At 37.6% G+C, this 22,874-nt stretch overlaps 1 protein-coding gene across 1 annotated transcript in view; it reads left to right on the top strand.

Annotated features, from left to right (window-relative positions):
- The first annotated feature begins 4,112 nt into the window (after positions 1 to 4,112).
- Positions 4,113 to 22,874, top strand: part of SAMTOR (S-adenosylmethionine sensor upstream of mTORC1) — a 60,190-nt gene continuing 41,428 nt past the window's right edge. The window contains exons 1-2 of the mRNA XM_069107047.1: positions 4,113 to 4,287; positions 20,213 to 20,354. Coding sequence (XP_068963148.1) covers positions 4,128 to 4,287; positions 20,213 to 20,354 — 302 coding nt within the window. The 5' untranslated portion in view covers positions 4,113 to 4,127. The remainder of the gene's footprint in view (positions 4,288 to 20,212; positions 20,355 to 22,874) is intronic.

The following is a 22,874-nucleotide window of genomic DNA, read 5'->3' as shown; positions in this document are numbered from 1 at the left end:
TGAACTCAGCTAGGCTTGTCATCTGAGAAAATGGACCCATAGTCTGTTATTGGGTCCATTCTTGAAACCCTTCCCAGCTCCCTGAGAGCTATTAGAGGTGCAAGTGGTATGGCCTTTGAGAACCTGAAGTCACCTCTATGACAGAATAAGGCATCATAGGATTGTAGAATTCAAACTGAAATATAAAGCTCATCTAGTCCAACCTCCTTGCTTTATAGATAAACCATGACAAAGGGAGGTAAAAGGACTTATCTAGGGCCACATAGGAAATAAGTGGCAAAGCCCATGTCCGGTCATATGTGTGTGGCTATTCACAACAAGATAATGGAGTGATTTCCCATTTCCTTCTCCAGTTCATCTTATAGATGAGTAAATTGAGGCAAACAGAGATAAGTAACTTGCCCAGGTCACACTACTAGTAAGTGTCTAAGGCCACATTTGAATTCAGAAAGACTCATCTTCCTGGCTCTTGGCCCAGCACTCTATCCACTGTGACATATAAGCTTCCCCTGGCCATTTGAGCCCAAATTCATTCCCCTGAACTGTGCTACTTGTCAGAATATAAATTTAAGCGATAATAAATATTATATTGACCACAAAAACATTGAAAATAAGCAACCTCATACAAAATCAAGAAAGTAAACTGAACAAATAAAAAGGTTTTAAATTTTAAAAATTCTAGTCACTAGTAGTCAATGAATGACTTTCAGAACCTTAAGTTAGAAATTTAATTGCTTTAATACTGACTGGGATAAGATGCTTTGATAGTCAGGCTATTAGAGAGCTCAGTTCTATTCCCTTTTGGAGGATCAGTTCAAAGGGCACAGTTTACTTCTACAATTGGCTGGCCTGATCAATTTTTTTACAGAATACTAGAATTCTATCAATCCCTGAGGATAACCATATCTAACAAGTCCCAGACAATGAATGACCTGGGCTTTTAACAAGTCCACTAACTACCCTTTATTGCTGCTACTAAACAGAAACAGGATTCAATTGCTTTCTTTGAAGTCACTTCAATTTTTCACCTCTCTAGTTTTCAGTATCTAAACTGAGAGAAAAAGCTCCATTTATGTTGATAGTTGCCTCTAATAGCACCTGGGGCAACTGCTGGCAGTTTTCTACCATTCCCCACCTCTTCCTTGTCCCTTTCTCACCTTCCATCAACCCCTCTCCTCTCCTTTTCCTCCTTCCTTTTCTGTTCCCCTTATCTACCAGGGATTACATAAGGCATTGCTTAGTGACATTCAGGCCAAGCTAAACCAATTAGATAAAAATTTTATAAGATAAACCATAGAACCTTAGACCTGAAAGAAAACTTCAAGATCTTATATACATAAAATACATAAAAATCACTAAGAAAAATCTATTAAAATATAGAAAATAGCAAATATTTATTTACTCCTTTGCTATGAGCTAAATAAATGCTGGAAGGTAAAGGGGGAAATACTGCATATGGTGTCTGAGGGGCCAGGTTCAAATCCCACTTCTGATGTTTATTTTTTGGGGGGAAAGAGAGGCAGGGCATTTGGGGTTAAGTGACTTACCCAAGGTCATATGGCTAGTTTTTTGTGTTAAGTGTCTGAGACCGGGTTTGAATTCAGGTCCTCCTGAGTCCAGGGCCAGTGCTCTATTCACTGTACCACCTAGCCACCCCTCACTTCTGATGTTTATTAACCTCCATGACTATGCATTAACATGGTATTCCTCCTCATCTCTGCCTCCTGGCTTCCTTTAAGTCCTAGCTAAAATTCCACCTACTACTGGAAACTTTCCCAATCCCCGATTAATTCTAGTAGGGAGCTAGGTGGTGCAATAGATTAGAATGCTGGATCTGAAGTCACTCACACCTGAGTTCAAATATGGACTCAGACAACTTAACTAGCTGTGTGACCCTGGGCAAGTCACTTAATGTCACTTAACATCACTTCACATTTCCTCAATTGTTAAATGTGGATAATAACAGCACTTACCTTTAAGGGTTGTCATAAGGATCAAATGACATAATAGTTATAAAAGCACTTAGCACAGGGAATGGCATATAGGAGGTATATAAAAATACTTATTATCTCCTCTTTCCTCCATTGATTATTTTCAGTTTACCCTGTATATAACCTGATTGTACACAGTTGTTTGTGTGTTATCTCCTCCATTAGACGGTGAGCTCCAAGAAAGCAAGGGCTGTCTTTTACCTTTCTTTGTACACGCATTGTCTTGAATATAGTAGGTGTTTGATGTTTATTGACAACTGACCTTGGGTGAGTCCCTTAATGCCTTAAGGTCTCATTGTCCTTCTCTACAAACTGAGTCTTCCTCCAAATATAACTTTGAGGCCCATAGGCTGGGACACATTGGTATAGTAAGAAGATCTGTGTTCTAGTCTCAGCTTTGCCCTATACTAGCAGAAGTTTTTGATGTAGAAAGGAGACTGAAGTGGGAGTCAGAAGAGGCCCAGATTCAAATCCTGTCTCTGACACTTAATGACTTTGTGACCGTGGACAAGGTGAGTCATTTAATCTAAGACTTTTTTTCTCCCTAAAATAGAGATGATAACTGTATTATTTACCTGAATGAGTTGTGAGTTTGGCTAATCACCTTACCTCAACAGATCTCCATTTCCATCTAAAAAAAAAAATCAAACTAAATTGATGATCTCTAGAGGTTTTTAATCAGGGGTTATGTAAAGGGTTTTTAAAAATATTTTGATAATTATTACAATATAATTGGTTTTCTTTATCATCTCCATTATTCTGAGAAAGTGTCCACGGGCTTCACCAGACTGCCACAGCAGTCCATGGAACAAAAAAAAGTTAAGAACTTCTCTTAATTTCTACCATAGAAGTTAAATTCTAAGTCCTGACTCCATTACTTGCTGGCCTATGATGTTCATTTAGTAGTTTAAAGGAGACACCGTTTCTTCATCAGTCAATCAACAAACACTTTATTAAGTGTCTGCTCTATCTGGGCATGGTGCTGGGGATAAGAAGACAAAAGCGAAAGTCCCTTCCCCCAAGGAGCTTACATTCTACCGGGGAGTGAAACACCTGCTAATATAGTTATCACACCGAACGTGGAGGTGGTCACCGGGCCGGGGAGGCACTGTCAATTTCAGGGATCAGGAAAGATTTTCTACGGTTTCATGGAGGAGGTTTGCACTTGCACTGAGACTCGAAGTAAACCAGGGATCCTTATATGAGATACAAGGGGGGAGGAAGTGGATTTCAGCAGCGGGGTACAGCAAATGCAAAGTCACGAACCTCGGGGATGGAAGGTTCTGAGCCACAGAAGACCACCGCGGAATTAGTGAGATCGAGTAAAGTGTAACAGCGAATAATCGGCTGGAAAGAGACGTAGGAGCCAGATGCATCTATAAAATGGCACTGATAATGTAGAAATAATGTAGGTGAAAGTGCTTCAAGCCACTAGACTAACTACTCGGTCTGCAAAATGGGACTGCCATTTACCTGGAAAAGCTTTATAGGAACAAAGACATTTGCATAACACCGCACAGCTAAAAGAAGCCTGAGTTAATCAAGGCACATTTTGGTTAGAGTTCTGTACTGGTCATTTTGAGCCCAGTACACTGCTTCCTTTGGATGAGGGTAGTTAAAATACGGTAAAAGGACAGGCACTTCAGTGGAAAACAAACTACAAAGCAGAGAAACCCCCCCCCCCCCCCCCCCCGACCGCAGCATATCTAGGGAACCAAGAATGCGCATGCGCCCCAGATCTGGTGGGTAGGAGCGGGGCAAAGTGGGGGAGGATAGGAAAGGAGCTCGGAGCTTGGGCCTAGCGCTCCCAACCCCCAGCCCCGCCCCCTCCAGCTGCTCGCCTTCCCAAATAACCCAAGTCCGCCGCCGGGGCTGCCTGATGATTGGCCTTTGGCCCCTTCCGTTTCCGCCCAGCCCTCCAAATCTCGCCAATCACGTCGTGCGTTTCGTTCGGGTGCCGCGGGGGTGGGGGGACTGTCGTTGCTCTTGCTCCTCCTCCTCCTTCTCCCCCTTCTCCCGCTGCTGCCTCTGCTGCCTCCTCCGCTGCTCCGCTCCGCCGTGCGAGTGTCTGCTGGGGCCCGAGAAGCGGGCGGCGGCGGCGGCGGCGGCGGCGGCGGCAGTGGCAGTGGCAGGGACATGGAGCCCGGGGCCGGGGGCTGGAGCGCCGCTCGCGGGCAGGGGGCCGGGCTCCCGGGCGGCCAGCCGCCTCGAGAGCAGGAGCGGAAGCTGGAGCAGGAGAAGCTCTCCGGGTTGGTGAAGAGCGTCCACCGGCGGCTCCGCAAGAAGTACCGCGAAGGTAAACAGCTGAGGGGGGGCGGGGTTGCCCGTCGTTACCTTCCCCTTTCACCCCACCCCCCCTCAATCACTGCTTGCCTCCCCAGCCACCCCCCACCTCTGCACCCCTCGCGTTCCTGCCCCCCCCCATCTCAGGAGAACTCGGGGAGGGGGGACATTGGCAGTGGGAAAAGGGAGGTGGTTGAAAGAAAAGTGCCATCCCCAGCGCTTCCATCCCCTCCCCAAGTCGGGATCGCTGAGGTCACTGTTGGAAACCCCCCCTCCCGCATCTGGAGGTGGGGGGAGGGGCCATGAATAAAAAAGTACTTGAAAAGGTGGAGCGAAGAACGAGATTGAGGAAAAAGACCAGGTAAAAACCGTTATCGCCAGGAGGACTAAAGTTGCCCCCTCATCTCTTTCCTGTGACTGTCCTCTTTTTCCGCTTGCCCCCCCCCATTTCCCACCTCGCACCCCGAATTTATTGGGTCTCTGGCTTTTTGGGGGCTGCGAACTCGGCAGGCCTTTTTGCTGCGTGGGTGTGGTGTTCTTTAAAAGCGGATTCCAAAATCATCTCCCCCCACCTTTTACCCCAGTTCTTCCTGTATTAAAATGTGTTTGGCTCGAGGAGAGGGAAGCAGTCAGGGAAGGAGAGGGAGATGTTAAAATAATTAGTTTTTGAAACGGAGTGATCCCTTTATCGGTGTCATTAATGTCAGAATCGTTTCCACTGGTTGTGTCTGAGAGGCCACTGTCCCACACAGTGGTGGATAAGTAGCTCCTTTCAGAGTGGTGGGAGCTAGTTGGAATACCTTATTAACTTTTATTTATATTTGAGGTAAATTAGAAAAAAGAAATAAATATCATTGGAGTCTTAAAATGTAGGTGGGCAAACAAGGGAGATAGATGACTTTGTTCTTAAAATCTAGCTTTTCCTTGTAAGCAACTATTAGATATTTTCAATAACTAATAGTGCTATTATTTTTCCTTCCTATGATTAGGAAGCAATTAACTGTAAATTTAATCTCTAGAAGAATGACAGTTCCCTTCCCACTTCTATATGCCTTATTATTTTTAGTTTGTTTACAATGTAAGAAATTAGGGTGTTGGGTAGTGAATAGAGCACCGGTCCTGGAGTCAGGAGGACCTGAGTTCAAATTCGGCCTCAGACATTTAACACACATACACAAACTAGCCGTGTGACCTTGGGCAGGTCACTTAAACCCAAATGTCCTCCAAAAAGCAAAAAAAATAAAGTTAGGGCATTTGTAGTATAATACTGTGGTATAAATCATATTTAGTTGTCATATTATCATAAGTTTAATATATGCATAAACCTAGTAAAATATGGAAACTTAAAATTAAGTATTCTTGTTTGTTCCTTTTTGTGGCTATAACATTTTGTTTCTCTAATCATAAATTCATTCTTACAAATGAAACTCGACAAATTTGAAACTAGTTTCCTTTTCTTAAGAATGCAGGCCTTATAAAATATTCTGTTGTCCCAAAAGATTGTCCCACAGTGTTTTAATAGGTGGCACTGGGAAAGAGTCTTATTGGCATAGTTAAAATGTAGATTTTTTTTTGAAAGGGATGTTTTATCCCGGTCCCACAATTTATTCAATAAAAGGAACAGTTACCATAGCAACTGTTGCATCATTCTTGATCTTTAGAGAATGCACTTACATAATGGCATTTGTTGTAGATTTTTATATTGTTTGGAAAGATGAAGAACTACATGAATATGCTTTCCTTATATTTGTCTTGATAATTTATGCAAAATATTTAAGAAGTTTAAGTGAAGTGTATGTTATAGCTTCTTATGGGAAATAAATGGTAAGCATATGATTTAGAATTTCCATTTGTACCAATATTTTACTTTTCCCCTATTAAGGAATAGGTTCTACTAATTTTACAGGCTACTAATTAAACTTGTGTGATGATTTCTTAAAATATTGCTGCACTTGCTTAGTTCTTACATGTTAAAACATGTCTTTAAACCTGAATGTTAACCATGGGAACACCACTTGTTGATAATTAGAGTTCATAGTCAAAAGTTATATCCATTTGTATGTACTCAGAAAAGATCTGGTTCTGCTTTTGTCCAAATTGTAGCAGGCCTAAAAAGAGTCTAGACTTTCCTAATTATTTCTGTTGGATTCTGGATTCTGCCATTTATTTGGACTTCTGTGTCTCTGTCACTTTGTTCTAGTAATACACAAAACCTTATTAGTTAAACAGTTGTCTCTTGTCTGACAAAATTAATCCTAGTGAGCAGGATGATCTGAAAACTCACAAGTAAAAATGTTAATGACATCTATAGAAAAGTAACTGGATTTTTTTACATAATTACACATTTTAAAATGTTTTCTGTTGTATGTTAGAGCTTTCTACTAATATGGTAATCCACAACTTATGTACAGGTAGTGTGTCCCAAAGTTCATTAGTATGTTGGATTATTTGAAACACTAGGCATTTTCCTATAGAAACAGTTAACAAGTGAATTTCGGTCTCCTAAGCTAGCCCGTCAAATCTTTTTATAACTAGTAGTGTTCCAGAATTATAGTGCTCTTGTATGGGGTGAGGGTGGCAGGAGAATGTTCTGAATTCCAATTTAAGTTGCTGAGGACACATCTTCCACTACTTTTAAGTATCAGTGGCTGTGAGGACTGCCTTAGGCTATTTTCCCTGGCTCAAAGCAGAGACTCTCCATAAAAAAGGATTAGGGGGCTTGGGATAGTGGAGCCTGACCTTGGAGTTAGAGGATTGTGGGGTAAAGATGACCCAGAGTAGAGGCCTTGATGTGGACTAATGGATGACAAGGAGGATGTAGTAAGAAGACTAAAAGTACCTAGGATGGTGTGAAGGGGAGCATTTTTTTCATTGTTTCTTTTTCCTCTTACCTTCCCTGAGGACCAAAGGGAAGGAGCAGCCTTGGGGGCCTTGGGGGTTTCTGGGGTGTTCATTCATTGCTTCTTTTTCTTTCCCTTCTCCACCTCCCCCACCCCAAACCTTTTTTACTCCTTTCCTGCCCAGGATAACCACATTGTCATGGACTCAGATTCCAGATAGTGACAAGGATCTGCAGGGTCTAGAGAGGGAAAAAAGGATATTTCCAGCAGCATTGAGGAAGGTTGTTGAGTTTTTATAAAGGACATTTGTAAGTTGGGTATGTGTAAGTCATGTATATTTAGATAGTTTTTATCTTTGATATATAGAACTTTAAAATCCAGACCACCACATGAATCAGAAATCTTTTAAATGTATCACAGGAGTTATAGACATGCTTATAATAAGAAACAGCATGTTTTGCTTTGCAAACAAAGACTTCATTGTTTAATCAGATCAGCTTGATAAGTACACATCAAGCTGAGAACTGAAGTAGAGCCATGTGTTTTTTCAGGTGCCTTTGTATTATTTTTCCCACAATCCTGTTCTTTTAAAGAAGCCATGAATGATTTCCATTATATTTAACAACTCATTTTCCAAACTTATTGGGTGTCTATATCAACACTTCAAGGCTATATAAATGACAATAGCTATTGGCATTAAAACCACGGTTGCTATTTTCTATAGTTTAATTTTCTTACATGTCTTATGGTCATTTATATTTTAGTCAATATTTTAATGCTCATTCAGTACTGAATATGATGTATAATTTAGAGTGCTAATGGTGGAAAATGTTTTTCACATAAGGTTGTGGGTTAAAACAAGTGTTAAAAAAACTAAAATAGAAAAACTCAGGAGGTATATGTTACATAAACTGAGTTCAGAAAGGAAATGATGTTAACTGGTGGGACTAAGCAAGAGCAAACCACATTTTGAGTGGTAGATTGGCTAACAGTGCTAAACACATAGTAGGGACTTAATGAACACTTCCAGGTCCCCAAATTCTTCATAGCAGATGGCTAAATGAGAGTAAAGCCCTATGTGGTGGGTGTGGTGGAAAGTGCACTGAATTTGGAATTTAAGGGACTTGGGTTCAAATTCTAGATCTTCTACTTTTACTGCCTGTGAGATTGGGCAAGTTCCTTCCCCTTTTAGATCTCAGGTTTTTCATCTGTAAAATAAGGGGGTTGAGGTTGAACTGGATATTCCTAAAAGTCTTCTAAGTCTAATTCTGCAATCCTGTTATTGCATATCACTGTGAGATAAGCATAGCAATTTGTAGGTGAAGTGAAAGTAAAAAATGAAGAGAGTTCAAAGAAAAATGAAAATATTTAAGTTTCTCCAGAATTTGAAATTCCTTAAGGGAATTAAGGTAGCAAATCATCTGTTTTTAATTGAGTTTTCTGGATTTCTTTTCCCCAGGGTGTTTAAAAACCCAAAGGAAGAATATAAAGAGTTAATGTAACACTTCCCTAACCTCCTCCCCCCAACAAAATCTTAAGTAAATTATCTTTGGCTTCACATTTCTTTTAATTTCTGCTATTTTTAAAAATTTAATCATACCCACTCTAATACAAAGTCAAAAAGTACTACCTTTTGTGATAGCATCTTTGCTAAATCAGCAGAATTAAGTGAACAGTGTCCATAAAAGGACTGTGTTAGCTTTGTCCTAGGACATTTTGTTAACTGATAGACATAAAAATTGGTAGACAATTGTGCATAACAGTTCATTTTCTTACTATCTCTTTTCAATAGTAGAGTATCTAAATTTATAATTATAAATTTAAATAAAAATTAAAAACATTTTCAGAACTTAAAAATTGATTTGTCACAGTGGACTTGCCTACACATAATGCCTTTTAGGTAGTTATTTTGTTTTTTAATTTTTTTATGTTACATTTTTTCTTAATTGCCAGGACTATGTATATTTCAATTTTTAGGCAATATGGTTAGCCCTGTGTCATATATTTCTATGGGCCTGTATAAAATCTAGCACAGCTTAGCTATAACTAGGATCTGAAAATGGGTAGACAAGTGGGAACAAAGTGGGAACCAAACCTTTAGTTTGGTATTCAGGAGAGACTGTTCTTGGAACAAGGTGTCATTTCCGGGATCCACTGTGTTCTACTTTTCCAATGTCCCAGTTGATTAGCAATCTAGGTAAGGTATAATGTCAGTCTTCTTTAAAAGCTCAGCTTATCTAAACTTAAATCTTGGCTTGAAACTGGTTTCTTTGATGTTTCCAGTCTCTTCTACCTTGAATTCCTACATTGTTTCTTGAAGTTTACATAAATAAATAGCCTGAAATCTTAGTATCATCCAACAATTGCCCGTGGGTCTCATTAGCACATGATAATGTATAACATTTATTCTGATATTTAAAAACTTCATTGAGCAAGTGACAGTTTTGCTTTAATCTTGTACTTTTAGGAATAAAATCTTGAAATATTTAGATGTAAGTTATAGAATAAAGTGAGAAACCAATTAAATATCTGGAGTAAATGGATTGCAGTAAGCAGAGAGACTAGTCAAGAAGACCAGCTAGGAAGCTATAAGTACCCACATTGAGAAGTGAGAAAAACCTCAAACAGATTGGTGTCAGTGGTAAGAAGAAAATGTAAAACAGATTTGGAAGGGAAGATTAGATATAGAGTAGGAAGGAATCAGAAGGGATTCCAATATTTTTTGGTGTAGAAGATTGAATGATGAGGGTAATAACATTAGAAATAGGATAGTTAAGGAAGCATATTTTTTTTTGAGAAGAGTTTTGTGGGCTTGTTTTGTTTTTTACTTGCTGAATTTGAGATGGTAGCAGTACATCTAAGTGGAAAAGGTGTGTTTGGGGGAGGTTTTAGGTCAAAAATCAAACCTCTGATAAGGGTGACTTGGGAAGGCCCTCCATAAACTTCAAGACCGTGAGAGTAGATGCCTTCTCAGAGGACTGAGAACCAACCACCCTTAATAGATAGATATTCATGAGTGAGTATAAGTAAACCTGAATCATTGAAAGAATGGTCAAAAAACTAATAGGAGAACCAGGAAAATTTAGTATCTTGGAAACTAAGGGGGAGGATGGTGATGCTGGGCCTAGAGTCAGAAAGAATTGAGTTCAAATTTGGCTTCAGACACTTAGTAGTTATAAAACCTTCAGCAAATAGTTATATAACCTTCTCCTCAGTTTCTTCAGATGTTAAATGAAACTAATAATAGCATCTACTACAAAGAGTTGTGAGAATAAAATGAATTAATAATTTGTAAAGACTTGGCACAGTGCCTGGAACACAGTAGGTGCTATGTAAAGGCTTGCTGTCATTACTATTACTATTATGACAGATTGCAAAGAGAAGATTAGACAACCAAGGATTATGAAAAGACTATTGGATTTGGCAAGAATTCAGCACCTACCTTCTTGGTAGATCCAGCTTTGTATTCCTTTTAGCACATTATATTTTATCTGTGGCTGCTAGTTAGGTAGGATTTGGACTATTCATTTCCAGGAAATAGTTTGGAGCCTTTCCTATGTGCACCATATGTCTAATTTACTTCAAGGACTGACTCAAGTGCTAACCCCCTCAGTTTAAGTGCCATCCTGATCTACTTAAATTCTCCCTGCCTCCACTCCCATTTGTATTATTTGTGTACCTCTTCCTCTCGTTGGAATGCAAATTCCTTGAAGGCAAGAACTATTTTATTTTTGTCTTTGTACATCCAGAACCTAGTATAATGCCTGGACCTGTGATTTCATCTGTGGGGGCTCCCTGATGTGCCTCTCTTAAGCCCTAGAGAGTTGCCTGTGCCACGGTGACTTACCTGCACATGGTCATAAAGCTAAGAAGTGCCAGAGACAAGACCTGAACTCAGATTTTCCTGACTACAAGGTTGACCTGTCTGCTAATTACATTATACTGTTCCTATGTGCTAAGCATATAGTAAGAACTTAATAAATATTTGTTAAATGAATAAATGCATTAAAAAAATGAAATCTTACTGCGTAACAATTGGATCTAGGCTTGTTTCTTCCATTAGCTATCACTGTTAATCCTTAGAAAGTCATTTGACCTCTTGAATTTAAGTGTGTTTCCTAACCCAACCTGTCCTTTGTCGTGGGGGGTGGGGGGTGGGGTGGAATGTTGTATCACTTGCTTCAGAAAATTTAAGGCAGCAATTCTCAAAGTGTGGTACTGAAACCTCATTTTCCCTCAAAACTGTTTCCATAAGAAGACTAAGACATTTGCCTATTAAAATATTACTCCCTGTTCTAGCTACATGACTTTGGAAAACTGGATTGTATTCATTTACTTCAATGGAAGTAACATTATAACAGACTGAATGCAGAAGCAGATAAGAGAATCCAGCTGTCTTCTATTATGCCAGATATTAAAGAGAGATTTGCAGAGATATGTAAAACAATGCCACTCTGCTATATTTTTGATTTGCAAAAGTTTTCATAAAAATAAATTATGTTCTTATGTAATGGGCTTATTTTTAAATTAATAAATGTTTAAAACATCAGTTTTTATTTCTAATATGGTAAAAATTGATAGATATAACCTACATAAACAGAAACTCTTTGGGGGCTCTTAATTTCCAAGTGTAGAAAGGATGTTCTCAGTACTTTTTAAGTGTAAAGGGGTTCTGAGACCATAAAGGTTGGGAGCTGCTGTCATAAGGGAATAGCACTCAATCCTTGGTGAACAACTTTCTACACTGTTGTGTTCATGGGCTAGTTGGTTTTAATACAGTATCTAGGGTAAGAAGTGCTGAAAGTGCTATTGTGTGTAAGCATTTCCTATGATACTTTGATCATAATATGTTACCCTTTAACAGATTTCCATTTGCTTAAAAATCATTTTCTAAGGAGAGGAAATAACAGATATATATTGACAAATTTTGCCTTAACTATTTAGTTATAGATCCTGCCTTAACCACTTCCATTTTTAACATATTTTGCTAACTTGGAGAAAACCTAATATTTTGTTTTTACATTACCTTCAGTTCTAAATATCTCCATCTCTTCTACCCACAGAGCCATCCTCTGAACAAATATAAGAAAGGAACATTTCAGCAAACTAATTAACACATTAACCTGGTTCGTGACAATATATTCTTTGCTAATTTTAAATGTACTTAAAAGTACTCATCCCATTACGTATTTCTTCTAAAGAATACAATTTTTCATAGGGCTAGGAGTGGGACCCATCATTTCATTAGTCTAAGGAATTCTCAAGGGAACATTCTTTTCCAAAGTAAGTCAGCACATTTGGCAATTTATATTCTTAGACAGTTGCCAAGAGCACTTAAAGGTTACTTGATTTGCCCAGGGTCCAAAGACTTGAATCAGGTCTTGAATCAGGTCATCTCATTACAAGACTAGCTCTCTATTCACCATGCCATTCAATCTCTTACAGTTTTTATGTATAACTAAAATTAAATGTTAAAATTTCGATTGAGACTATTTTAAATTACATTTAGTAATTTTCAGAAGAGAAATGTTACAAAATCCTCTAAATATATAAGTACCTACTTGTCTTTGGCCTTCCTAATAGAAAAGTTTCCTGCTATGAGAAGATAAGCATAATTAATATAATATAATAATTAATATAAGCATATTAAGCCAAAATTAAGAAAAATTTTATGATTCTGAATAGCTTCTTAAAAGTTAACTTCATTAAACATTAAGTGTCTAATATATGCACAGCACCATGTTATGCATTGGAGGAGATGAAAAATTTAGACAAGACCCATTCCCTGCCATCATGAACTTTGCTTAATGGGGCTCTAAGATATAAATTAATAACTATAATGTATTACAATACAAGTGCATTATAAGAACTATGCCAATTTGGATGGAGTATACCTTGATGGAAAGGAATAATTGAGATAAAGCTCAAAATAGTACAACTCTAGATCAAGATGGTCTTGAATTCCAGGCAAAGAAATTTGAATTCCCTTGACAGTCAAGAACTGCTCAAGATTTTTGAGCAGAAAGATGTTACCAGGTCAGTGCATACAAATTATTCTGGCAGCAGTATAAAAAATGAATTGGAGGTGGCTAGAAGAGCGTAAAGGAGTGGAGAGGTGGGGGAGATAGACTTGACTTTTTAGGAAGCTATTAGAGTAGTCTACTTGGTTGATAGAATGGGAGTAGATAGAAGGAGACAAATGTGAGATGTTGCAGATATAAAGAGTCAATTGGTAGCTGATTATATGTGAAAAGTGAAGGAGAGAGAAAAGTCGTAGAAACAGTGTTCTAAAAATGGAACGTCTGGGACAAAATATACCTGATTTTATTAGGATGAATAATTTCATTTCTCTTTAAAAATTAAAATGAAAAATTTAAGTATCAGCAAAAATAATCAAACATAAGATGAACAAGACTGGCTCTGGGCACTTTCACTGTCTGTCCCCCATTGGTATATTCTTCTTCCTCATCTCTGCCTCCTGACTTCCTTCAAGTCCTGGAGAAAATCCCGCTTTCTAATGGAAGCCTTTCTGAATTTCTCTTAATTCTAGTACTCTCCCTATTTTGATTATTTCCTATTTATTGTTCATAGCTTATTTGTACAATATTTACATATTGTATCCCCCATTAAATTTTGAATTATTGAGGTTAGTCCTTTGCCTTTTTTTTCCCCTCAAATCCCCAGTGTGTAGCACAGTGCCTGGCACATAGTGGGCATTTAGTAAATACTTCTTGACTGACTGACTGACTGACTGACTATAAGACAGAGGGAAAACTTGACCTAAAACTAAAAAACAAATAAAGAAAAGTATTGTCTTGTGTCTCTCCTTCCATTCCTTCCTGAATTTCTACCGTCTTTGGGCCTCTCTCTTCTTCCTCCTTGCCCTCTCTTCTCCTCTCATATAGTCAGTATTTTTTATACACACACACACACACACACACACACACACGCTATGTAGTATATAATGCTCATAATACTATAACAAGAGCAAACATACAGATGTTTTCTCCAGAACTCTTTCCTGTACCACCTTGGTGTCTGGGAGAGTAGACTGACTCAAACTGAGATCAGTTCCTGAATTGCATTGGTCCCACCAAGGTCTGCTGTGTCTGCAACATGGTTGCTGGTCTGGGGTCCAGAAGGTCGCTTTGAAAGTTCTTCTTCCTGCATAGCTCCTGAACTGGCTGTACAACCTACCCTGGATTCCTACCTCCTGATTCCTGTGGCTCGAAGTGGAACTCCACTTCTGCTCCTAGAGCAGAAAGAGTACATAGGCCATGTAGTTTGGGCCTGTTGTCTTTTCTTTTTTTTCCGTCAGCGTGGACAGTTCTGGTTCTGCTTTTACTCTATATTTACTACACACAGGATTTCCATATTTCCTTGTAATTCTTAATATTTTACAGCATCATAATATTCCATTGTCTTATATACCATAATTTATTCAGCTTTTTTCCAACTATTGTTAATAGAAAGTAGGTATCTAGTATTTTACTTTTACAAATACAGGAATGATAAAGATTTTTGTAGGTCATTTTTGTCCATGTATAACATTTTGGAATTGGAACTCTTAATAGTGGAATTTGTGGGCTAAAAAATAATTATAGAAAAATCATACTAAGTTTTGTTAATATTATTGTATATTGGGATGCTGTTCTGCAAAATATTTGCACTAATCACATTAGAATGCCAATTTCTTCACAGCGCTGAAAACTTTGTATTTTATTATTTTAAGATATTTTTACCATTCTTGTGGGCTGTAAGTTAATGTCTTAGAGATCATTTTGGTATGTATTTCTCTAAATGATTCTTATTTCAGGTAGTTGATGTTACTTCATGCCAAAATTATATAAGTTAATGACCCCTAAATTTGAGAATTTTTTTATTTTGAGTTTGTAACTGACTTTTTCACTTGGCTATTTATTGAAAATTACGACCAGCTGAGCTTTAATCTTTAGACTATATGAGTCAGAATTAAATAATATCCTGTATTTGCCACTAATTTTGGCTGTTGGTAGATTGTTTATCTTCTCTATCTCCCCCCCATGTTTTCAAAAGGGATTTTAGAGTTATTGTGAGGGGGGAAAAGGTATGAATTATATTTTATTTATCAAATATTTGACCTTGTAAAATTTTATTAACAAGTGGGCTAAGTGAAGTATTTTATCATCATTCCCAATTTTTATATTTTTAAAAATGATAGCACTTTACAGCTGTTAGGGTTAAACATTATAAATATATATGTATGTGTATGTATATGACATACTGGGGTATATGTGACAGATGGGAAAGGGAAAAAGTAATACAATACAATAGCTGGACCAATTGCATTAATATACTTGTTTTCTCATAGCCCCTCTAATGTTTGCCATTTTCTTTGTCATTTTTTGCTGATGTGATGGGTGTAAAATGGTACTTTAGTTTGCATTTCTCTTCTTGTTAGTGGTTTGGGTCATTTTTCCATATGATTGTTGATAGTTTGCATTTCTTACTTTGAATACTACATATGACTTGTTCTTTGACCTACTAATTTTTCAATCTCCAGATAATTTTTAATTCTTTCTTTAGTTGTTCTTTACCAAATAATTTTTATTGCATTGTGGTTATTAGAGGATTCAGTTAATATTTCTGCATTTCTAAGGACATTTTATTTTAATGTTTTAATAGTCCATAACAATTTTTTAAAGATAAAAGTATCATTTAGAGCTGAGAAATATATGTATACTGTATTCCTTTTTATTCTCCATCAGTAATGATAAGAGAGCTACAGTATCATACTTTGTTAAAATTTTATCCAGGGGCTTAACTTATTTTTGTTTGTTTTTAAAATTTCAGTCTAAAAGGGGTAAGTTGAAGTTTCCCCACTATTATGGTTTTACTATTTCTTTTTAATTTTTTGGCTTTTCCTTTAATTATTTAGATGTTAGGCCATTTAATTAATACATCAACATTACCTCTCAGTAAAATCTAGTTTCTTAATTTTATGTCTTTTAATCAAGTTTTTATTTTTGTTATTGCTAATTATGTAGATTTAAGAAAATGATGGAGAAAATGTTAATAATGCAGATTAAACTTAAAAGTATGTGGTACTTTTAATTTTTTTCCCCAGAGAGCCTAGTTGTACACAAGACAGAAAGGGGAGGAGGGAGCATAAGAGAAAGGATAGATTAAGGAAGTTACTAGTCCCAAGTAAAACAAACTAACAAAGATATACAGAAATATTGATAGCAGCTCTTTATTGTAGGCTCAAAGAATTGAAAACTGAAGGAATGTTTATTCTTTAGGGAATGGCTAAACAAATTGTGATATATAAACATGATTGAATGCTATTATTCAGTAAGAAATGATGAAGAGGATTATTTCAGAGGAACTTAGACTTAAGTGAACTGATGAAGAGTAAGGTGAATAAAACCAGAAGAATGATTTATAAAGTGGTAACAATATTATAAAGAAAAAACTAAGCAGAATTTCAACAAGTTATCAGGTATTTATTATTTGCCCAGGTACTGTACTAAGTACTGTGAATTCAAATATGAACAGAAAGACAGTACCTGCCTTCAAGAAAATTATGTTCTAATGAGGGAAGAAGTTGCAATAAAGGAAGCTGAAGTAGGAGGTTAGGGGAGTGGTATCAGAGGTTGGTGAGAAATAGAAACAGTACTGACCTGGGTATCTTCCTTAAATGGAGCCATCCAGTCCAAGGGAGAGTCTGCATAGGCAAAGGGTACTTTCAGGGTGTGAATTCCAGGGCTCTAGTAAACTTTCAGGGTAAAGATGTTTCTTGGGCATGGTAAGGAACCCAGAGTGCATCTTGATGAGAAATGAAGACATACCACCAAAAAAACAGTATATTATTTGAAAGGACAGTTTTGATGAATTTTACAAACTGATAAAGAGTGAAATGAGCAGAATCATGGGAACCACAATAACAGCATTGTAAAGAAATCCAACTGTGAAAACTCTTAAGAACTCAGTAATCATCCATGGTTTCAGAGGAACAGTGATGAAACTTATTGTCCACTTTCTGACATCCAGGTGATGGACTTAGGGTGCAAAAAGAGGCATATATATTTTTGTATATATGTTATTGGGAAAGATATTGTTATGTAGGGAAAGAGGGAATTGAATGTTTTGCTTAACTATGCATATTTGTTATAAGAGATTTGCTTATCAACATGGCGGAATAGAAGCAGGACCTCCCCATGGCTCAGGCTTCTACCTTTCCCAATCCATGTAAAAAGGGGATTCTAAACAAACTTTGGAGCTGCAGAACCCACAGAATGACACAGAAAAGCTAACCTCCTGCTGAGGACAGCCCGGCACGCTGGCAGCAAGTAGCCAGCTCCCTGCCAAGGCTTAGCCCCAGGGCGGGCCTGACCAGCCTCTGGCCGGAGGGACTCCAGATCAGCAGCAGCTGTGGCCATTTCCAAATTTATCAGCAAATAGATGTGAAGGACAAAGTGAGAGGTCAGTGAAGTCTGGACTTTGGGACCCAGTAAGTGGGAGTGCGTGGCTTTTGCCCCCGAGGTGAGAAGCTGCTGAGCAACTGCACAGCCAGCCAGCTCCATGTGGCAGCCTAAGCTCCTTGCCTGAAAAGTGTAGGGGAACCAAGCACTAGTCTGAGGGTAATCGATCTTGCTTTAACCTGCTTGGATCTGGATTGCAGTCTAGGGTGTGTGTCCAGCTTGCCAGAGCATGTGCAGGCCTCAGAGAGGGCACCCATATAATACCTCCGGCAGCTGAGAAAACCCCAGCATTTGGGACAAAAGCTCCCCCGTCTGGTGGCAGAGTCCTACTGTGGCAAAAAGCCCAGGGATCAAGTGACTGAGGGGCAACATGACCAGGCAAAGGAAACAAAGCAGACAGAAGATTCCAACATTAGACTCCTATTTTGGGGACAAAAAGGAGCAAAGCATGGAACAGGAGGAAGACAGTGAAGTCAGAACTCCTGCACCAAAAGCTTCAAAGGAAAATACAAGTTGGTTACAGGCCACAGAGGACCTTAAGAAAGATTTTGAAAACCAAATAAGAGAAGTGGAGGAAAAATTGGGAAGAGAAATGAGAAAGATGCAAGAAAATTATGAAATGAGAGTCAACAGCCTGACTGAGGAAAATAACACCTTAAAAAATAGACTAACTCAAATGGTAAAAGAGGCTCAAAAAGGCAACGAGGAGAAGAATGCCTTAAAAAGCTGAATTTGCCATATGGAAAAAGAATCTCAAAAGCTCATTGAGGAGAATCATTCAGAATTAGATGGGAGCAAATGGAAGCTAATGACTTTATGAGAAATCAAGATGCTATTAAACAGATCCAAACAAATAAAAGAATAGAAGGCAATGTGAAATATCTCATGGGAAAAACCACTGACCTGGAAAATAGATACAGGAGAGATAATTTTAAAATTATAGGACTACCTGAAAGCCATGATCAAAGTAAGGACCTAGAAATCATCCTCCAGGAAGTTCTCAAAGAAAACTGCCCTGATGTTTTAGAACCAGAGGGCAAAATAGAGGTTGAAAGAATCCACTGATCACCTCATGAAAAAGATCCCAAAAAGGAAACTAGGAATATTATAGCCAGGTTCCAGAATTCCCAGATTAAGGAGAGAATATTATAAGCAGTCAGGAAGAAACAATTTGAATATTGTGGAAACAAAATCAGGATAACACAGGATCTGGCAGCTTCTACACTGAGGGATCATAGGGCTTGGAATATGATATTCTGGAGGGCAGAGGAGCTGGGATTAAAACCAAGAGTCACCTACCCAGCAAAACTGAGTATCATGTTTCAGGGGAAAATATGGTCATTCAGTGGAATAGAGGACTTTCAATCATTCTTGTTGAAAAAACCAGAGTTGAATAGAAAATTTGACATTCAGATACAAGAAGCAAGAGAAGCATGAGAAGGTAAACAGGGAAAAGAAGTCATAAGGAACTTATCATAGTTGAAGTATTAACATTCCTACATGGAAAAACAATTATTGTAACATGAAACCTTTCTCAGTAGTTGAAGGGAATATAAATATATATATATATGTGTGTGTGTATGTATGTATGTATGTCTATATATGAGGGTATATAGGCATATAAATACATGTGAATGTGTGTATATATGTTTACAGGTATACATAGATAGAGGGCACAGGACCAATTTAACAGGAAGGGATGATACTTAAAAAGTGAAATTAAGAGGTAAGAGAGGAATATAATGAGAGGAGATGGGGAGAGACAGAATGGGGTAAACTATCTCATATAGAAGAGGCAAGGGAAAGTGGTTACAATGGAGGGGAAGAATAGGAAGGTAAAAGAGAATGGGTCAACCTTATTCCCATTGAATTTGGCTTGAGGAGGGAATGAAATACACATTAAATAGGGTATCTCACCCTACAGGAGAGTAGGGGGGAAGGGAAGAAGAGGGGGGATGATAGGAGGGCAGGCTGGGAGGGAGGGAAGTTGGAAGCACCCACTTTTGAAAAGGGATGGGATCAAAGTAGAGAATAGAACAAGTGGGAGGTGGGATAGGAGGGAGGGAAATATGGGAGAGAGCAGATTAGAGGAGGGGATGTCCTGTGGGACTGCTAGTTTGGGGCGGTTGGTAGGGGAAAACTGGGGAGAAAATTTGTAACTCAGTCTGGCAGAAATGAGTGATGTAAATCAGAAGTTAATAAAGCATTTGAAAAAAAAGAGAAATTTGCTTATCATTTCTATTTTTTTTCTAGTGGGGTGGGAAATGGGAGAGAGAAAATATATTTCTGTTAAATTTTTTTTTAATTGAGGAGTGAGAGTTGGTCTGTGGAATGTTGTGTATATTTTCAAGTGAAGTCACTATATTGTTAGTTTTACTTAATTGGTTTATTTTGTTATACTAGACCTCTTTTTGAGTAGGGGCAGTCTGTAAACGTTTGCAATGTAAAAACAAAACACATCTAAGAAGACTTTTTGATTTACAATTTTACTTGAAATCCTGGATTTTATAAGTTGCTTTTAAAATGTGTACCCCTCAAGCTATATTTTAAATTAGAATCACTTAAAAATGTCTAGAGTATCACTTAAAATATAATCATTATAAATGTAATATATATTCAGTTCTTTTCTTTTTAGTTGGAGATTTTGATAAGATCTGGCGAGAACACTGTGAGGATGAAGAAACACTCTGTGAATATGCTGTTGCAATGAAAAATCTTGCAGATAATCATTGGGCAAAAACTTGTGAAGGGGAAGGTCGTATTGAATGGTGTTGCAGGTAATTTGTTTAAACTTTTAAGACAGTTTATTTTTTCCTGCTGTGTTATGCCTTTTAAATCCTAAATATTTTATTATATTTAGTACTAAGATTTAAAGTATGGTATTATTTTCCACTTTTCTGGTGTTTTAGCTTTTGCTGCTGACAATTATACTTTCATTCAATTATAATTTTTTATATAGAATTCATTGTACTGAAAAAGGACCCTGGTCTTGTTTTATAGAATTCAGATTTCGACCTCAAACAGATCCTTAAAAGATGGTCCCTCTGAGGTACTTAAGTGCCTAAGTGATAAAGATTCTTGAGACTCAGAAGGGTTAAGTAACTTGGAAGAGGTTGGGTGTTCTCAGGATCATGGGCTGTCATTTTTCTTCTTTCTGTGCCCAAGGCCTAGCATTGGGCTTTGCCTATATACAGTCTTTTAAAATTTTTTTTGGAGGGCATTTGGGGTCAAGTGACTTCCCCAAAGTCACACAGCTAATAAGTGTGTCAAGTGTCTGAGGCCGATTTTGAACTCAGGTCCTCCTGACTCCAGGGCTGGTGATCTATTCACTGTACCACCTAGCTGCCCCATGAAATCCATTACTTTAAATTTTAAACTTATATATGACAAAAATTCTTGGTATCTACTTTATTGTTGTTCATTTATTTCAGTCATGTCCAACTCTTCATGACCCTGTTTGGGGTTTCCTTGGCAAAGATGCTAGGGTGGTTTGCCATTTCTTTCTCCTGCTTATTTTATAGAAGAGGAACTGAAGTAACAGGGTTAAGTGACTTACCTAGGGTCACACAGCTAGTAAGTGTCTGAGGCCACATTTGAACTCAGAAAGATGAGTCTTCCTGACTTTAGGCCCAGTATTCTGTTTCACTGCTCTACCTACCTGTCCTGGTATCTACTTAGGAAGTTCATCTTTGTTATCACTAGTTTCTGGGAAATGCTTTACTGCCTAAAGATATTCTGAAGGAGCAATGTCAGTTATCTTTATTAAAAATTTATGGGATTTTCATTGTTTAGTAAACATCAATGTCTTGCTGTTGTACTACTAAGTGTTGATTTTCTGATTAAAAGAAATAGAGATTGTTTCAATTTTGATTTACTAGTTCAAATACTCTATTGAATTATTGTTAAATTATATTAACCCCATATATGTTAAAATGCATTACATATGTAATTCAATGTAATATATAGTCTTGTATGTATTAGTCCCATTTGAGAACATATTTCAAATGTATAGCTGAAAAAATACCTTTTTTAAAGATGATGACTAGAGAATGCCTTTAATCCCTGCTACTACTGAAGTTGGTATATGGAATAAGTCTAAGGGCCACCAGGCTTCCCAAGTTGGGGTGAGCTGACCCAGGTCTGAAAAACAGAACCAGTTAAAATTTCTGTGTTGATCAGTATTGATAGACTGTGAAGAAATACCTGCTGCACATTTAACTTGGGCAAAATAGGGAGACCTAGTCTTTTTTCTTTCCTCCTCTGCCGCCAGTAAAGAACCAATTCTAGAAGATGAAGTTTATTTTTAAATGTTGAGTACCTGCTATGTTTATGGCATTGTACTAGAATTTGAGGACAACATAAAAGATGAATAAGGTATAGTCTCCTGTGAATAAGGTATATTCTCCTGTCTTCCAAGAGCCTTTTTCAAGAAAGAGATATAACAAGAATGCCCTTTTTCAAGGGGACCAGACTTGATTTCATAAGCATTTGAAGGTCCTATGTGTGCAGATTAACTGTTTTCTTTTTTTTTTTTTTTTTTAAGCAATCAGGGGTAAGTAACTTGCTCAAGGTTACATGGCCAGTTATTTCTGGGTGTGGTGCTAAGTGTCTGAGCCCAGATTTGATCCCCAGGTCATCCCAACACTGGAGCCGGTGCTCTTACTTGCTGTGCTACCTGGCCGCCCCCAGATTAACTATTTTCAATTTTTAGAGAGTTGCCTAGGCTGCTAAGGCTTAAGTGACTTGCCCAAGGCCACACTATCAGTAATTGGCAGAGGTAGGGTTTGAATGTCCCTAAGGTTTTCTTTGTTTATTTCCCTTTGTTTTTATGATCTTGGTAGATGCAATTATGTTTTCAGTATGCTGATTATTGACTAATTTAGTATTCACCCACCTTATAATAATAGGACAGTATATATTTTTGTGATCTACAACATATAGAGTTACCTTGGGAAAGGGATTATTCTGCAACAGCAGTTTGGAAAATAATACGTTTGACTATAAACTAAAATTTTCTGCCCATTCTTTTTTTGAAGTTGTGCTTGTGAACGTTATAAAAGTACATCATAAAATGACTTAGTATAAAAAATTGCTCTGTAGAATTAATGACATAGGCATAGTGATGATCCTTATAAGTATACATATTTATTAAAATTACAAAATAAGATTTTTGGTAGTAATTCCTCTTATTGGCAGGCCTAAGATTTAAGATAAAATTTCCACTTAATGAGATATTTAACATAGTTTATACTAATGTAAATTATTGATATAAAACTATCAATTCAGTGGAGGAATTA

Source organism: Petaurus breviceps, unplaced genomic scaffold (assembly GCF_028583685.1).
Source record: "Petaurus breviceps papuanus isolate PSGF00001 unplaced genomic scaffold, PetGlider_PUasm1.0 84, whole genome shotgun sequence".
Taxonomy (NCBI): Eukaryota; Metazoa; Chordata; class Mammalia; order Diprotodontia; family Petauridae; genus Petaurus; species Petaurus breviceps.
The sequence above is the reverse complement of the archived record's forward strand: the minus strand, read 5'-3'. Positions and strand labels throughout refer to the sequence as shown.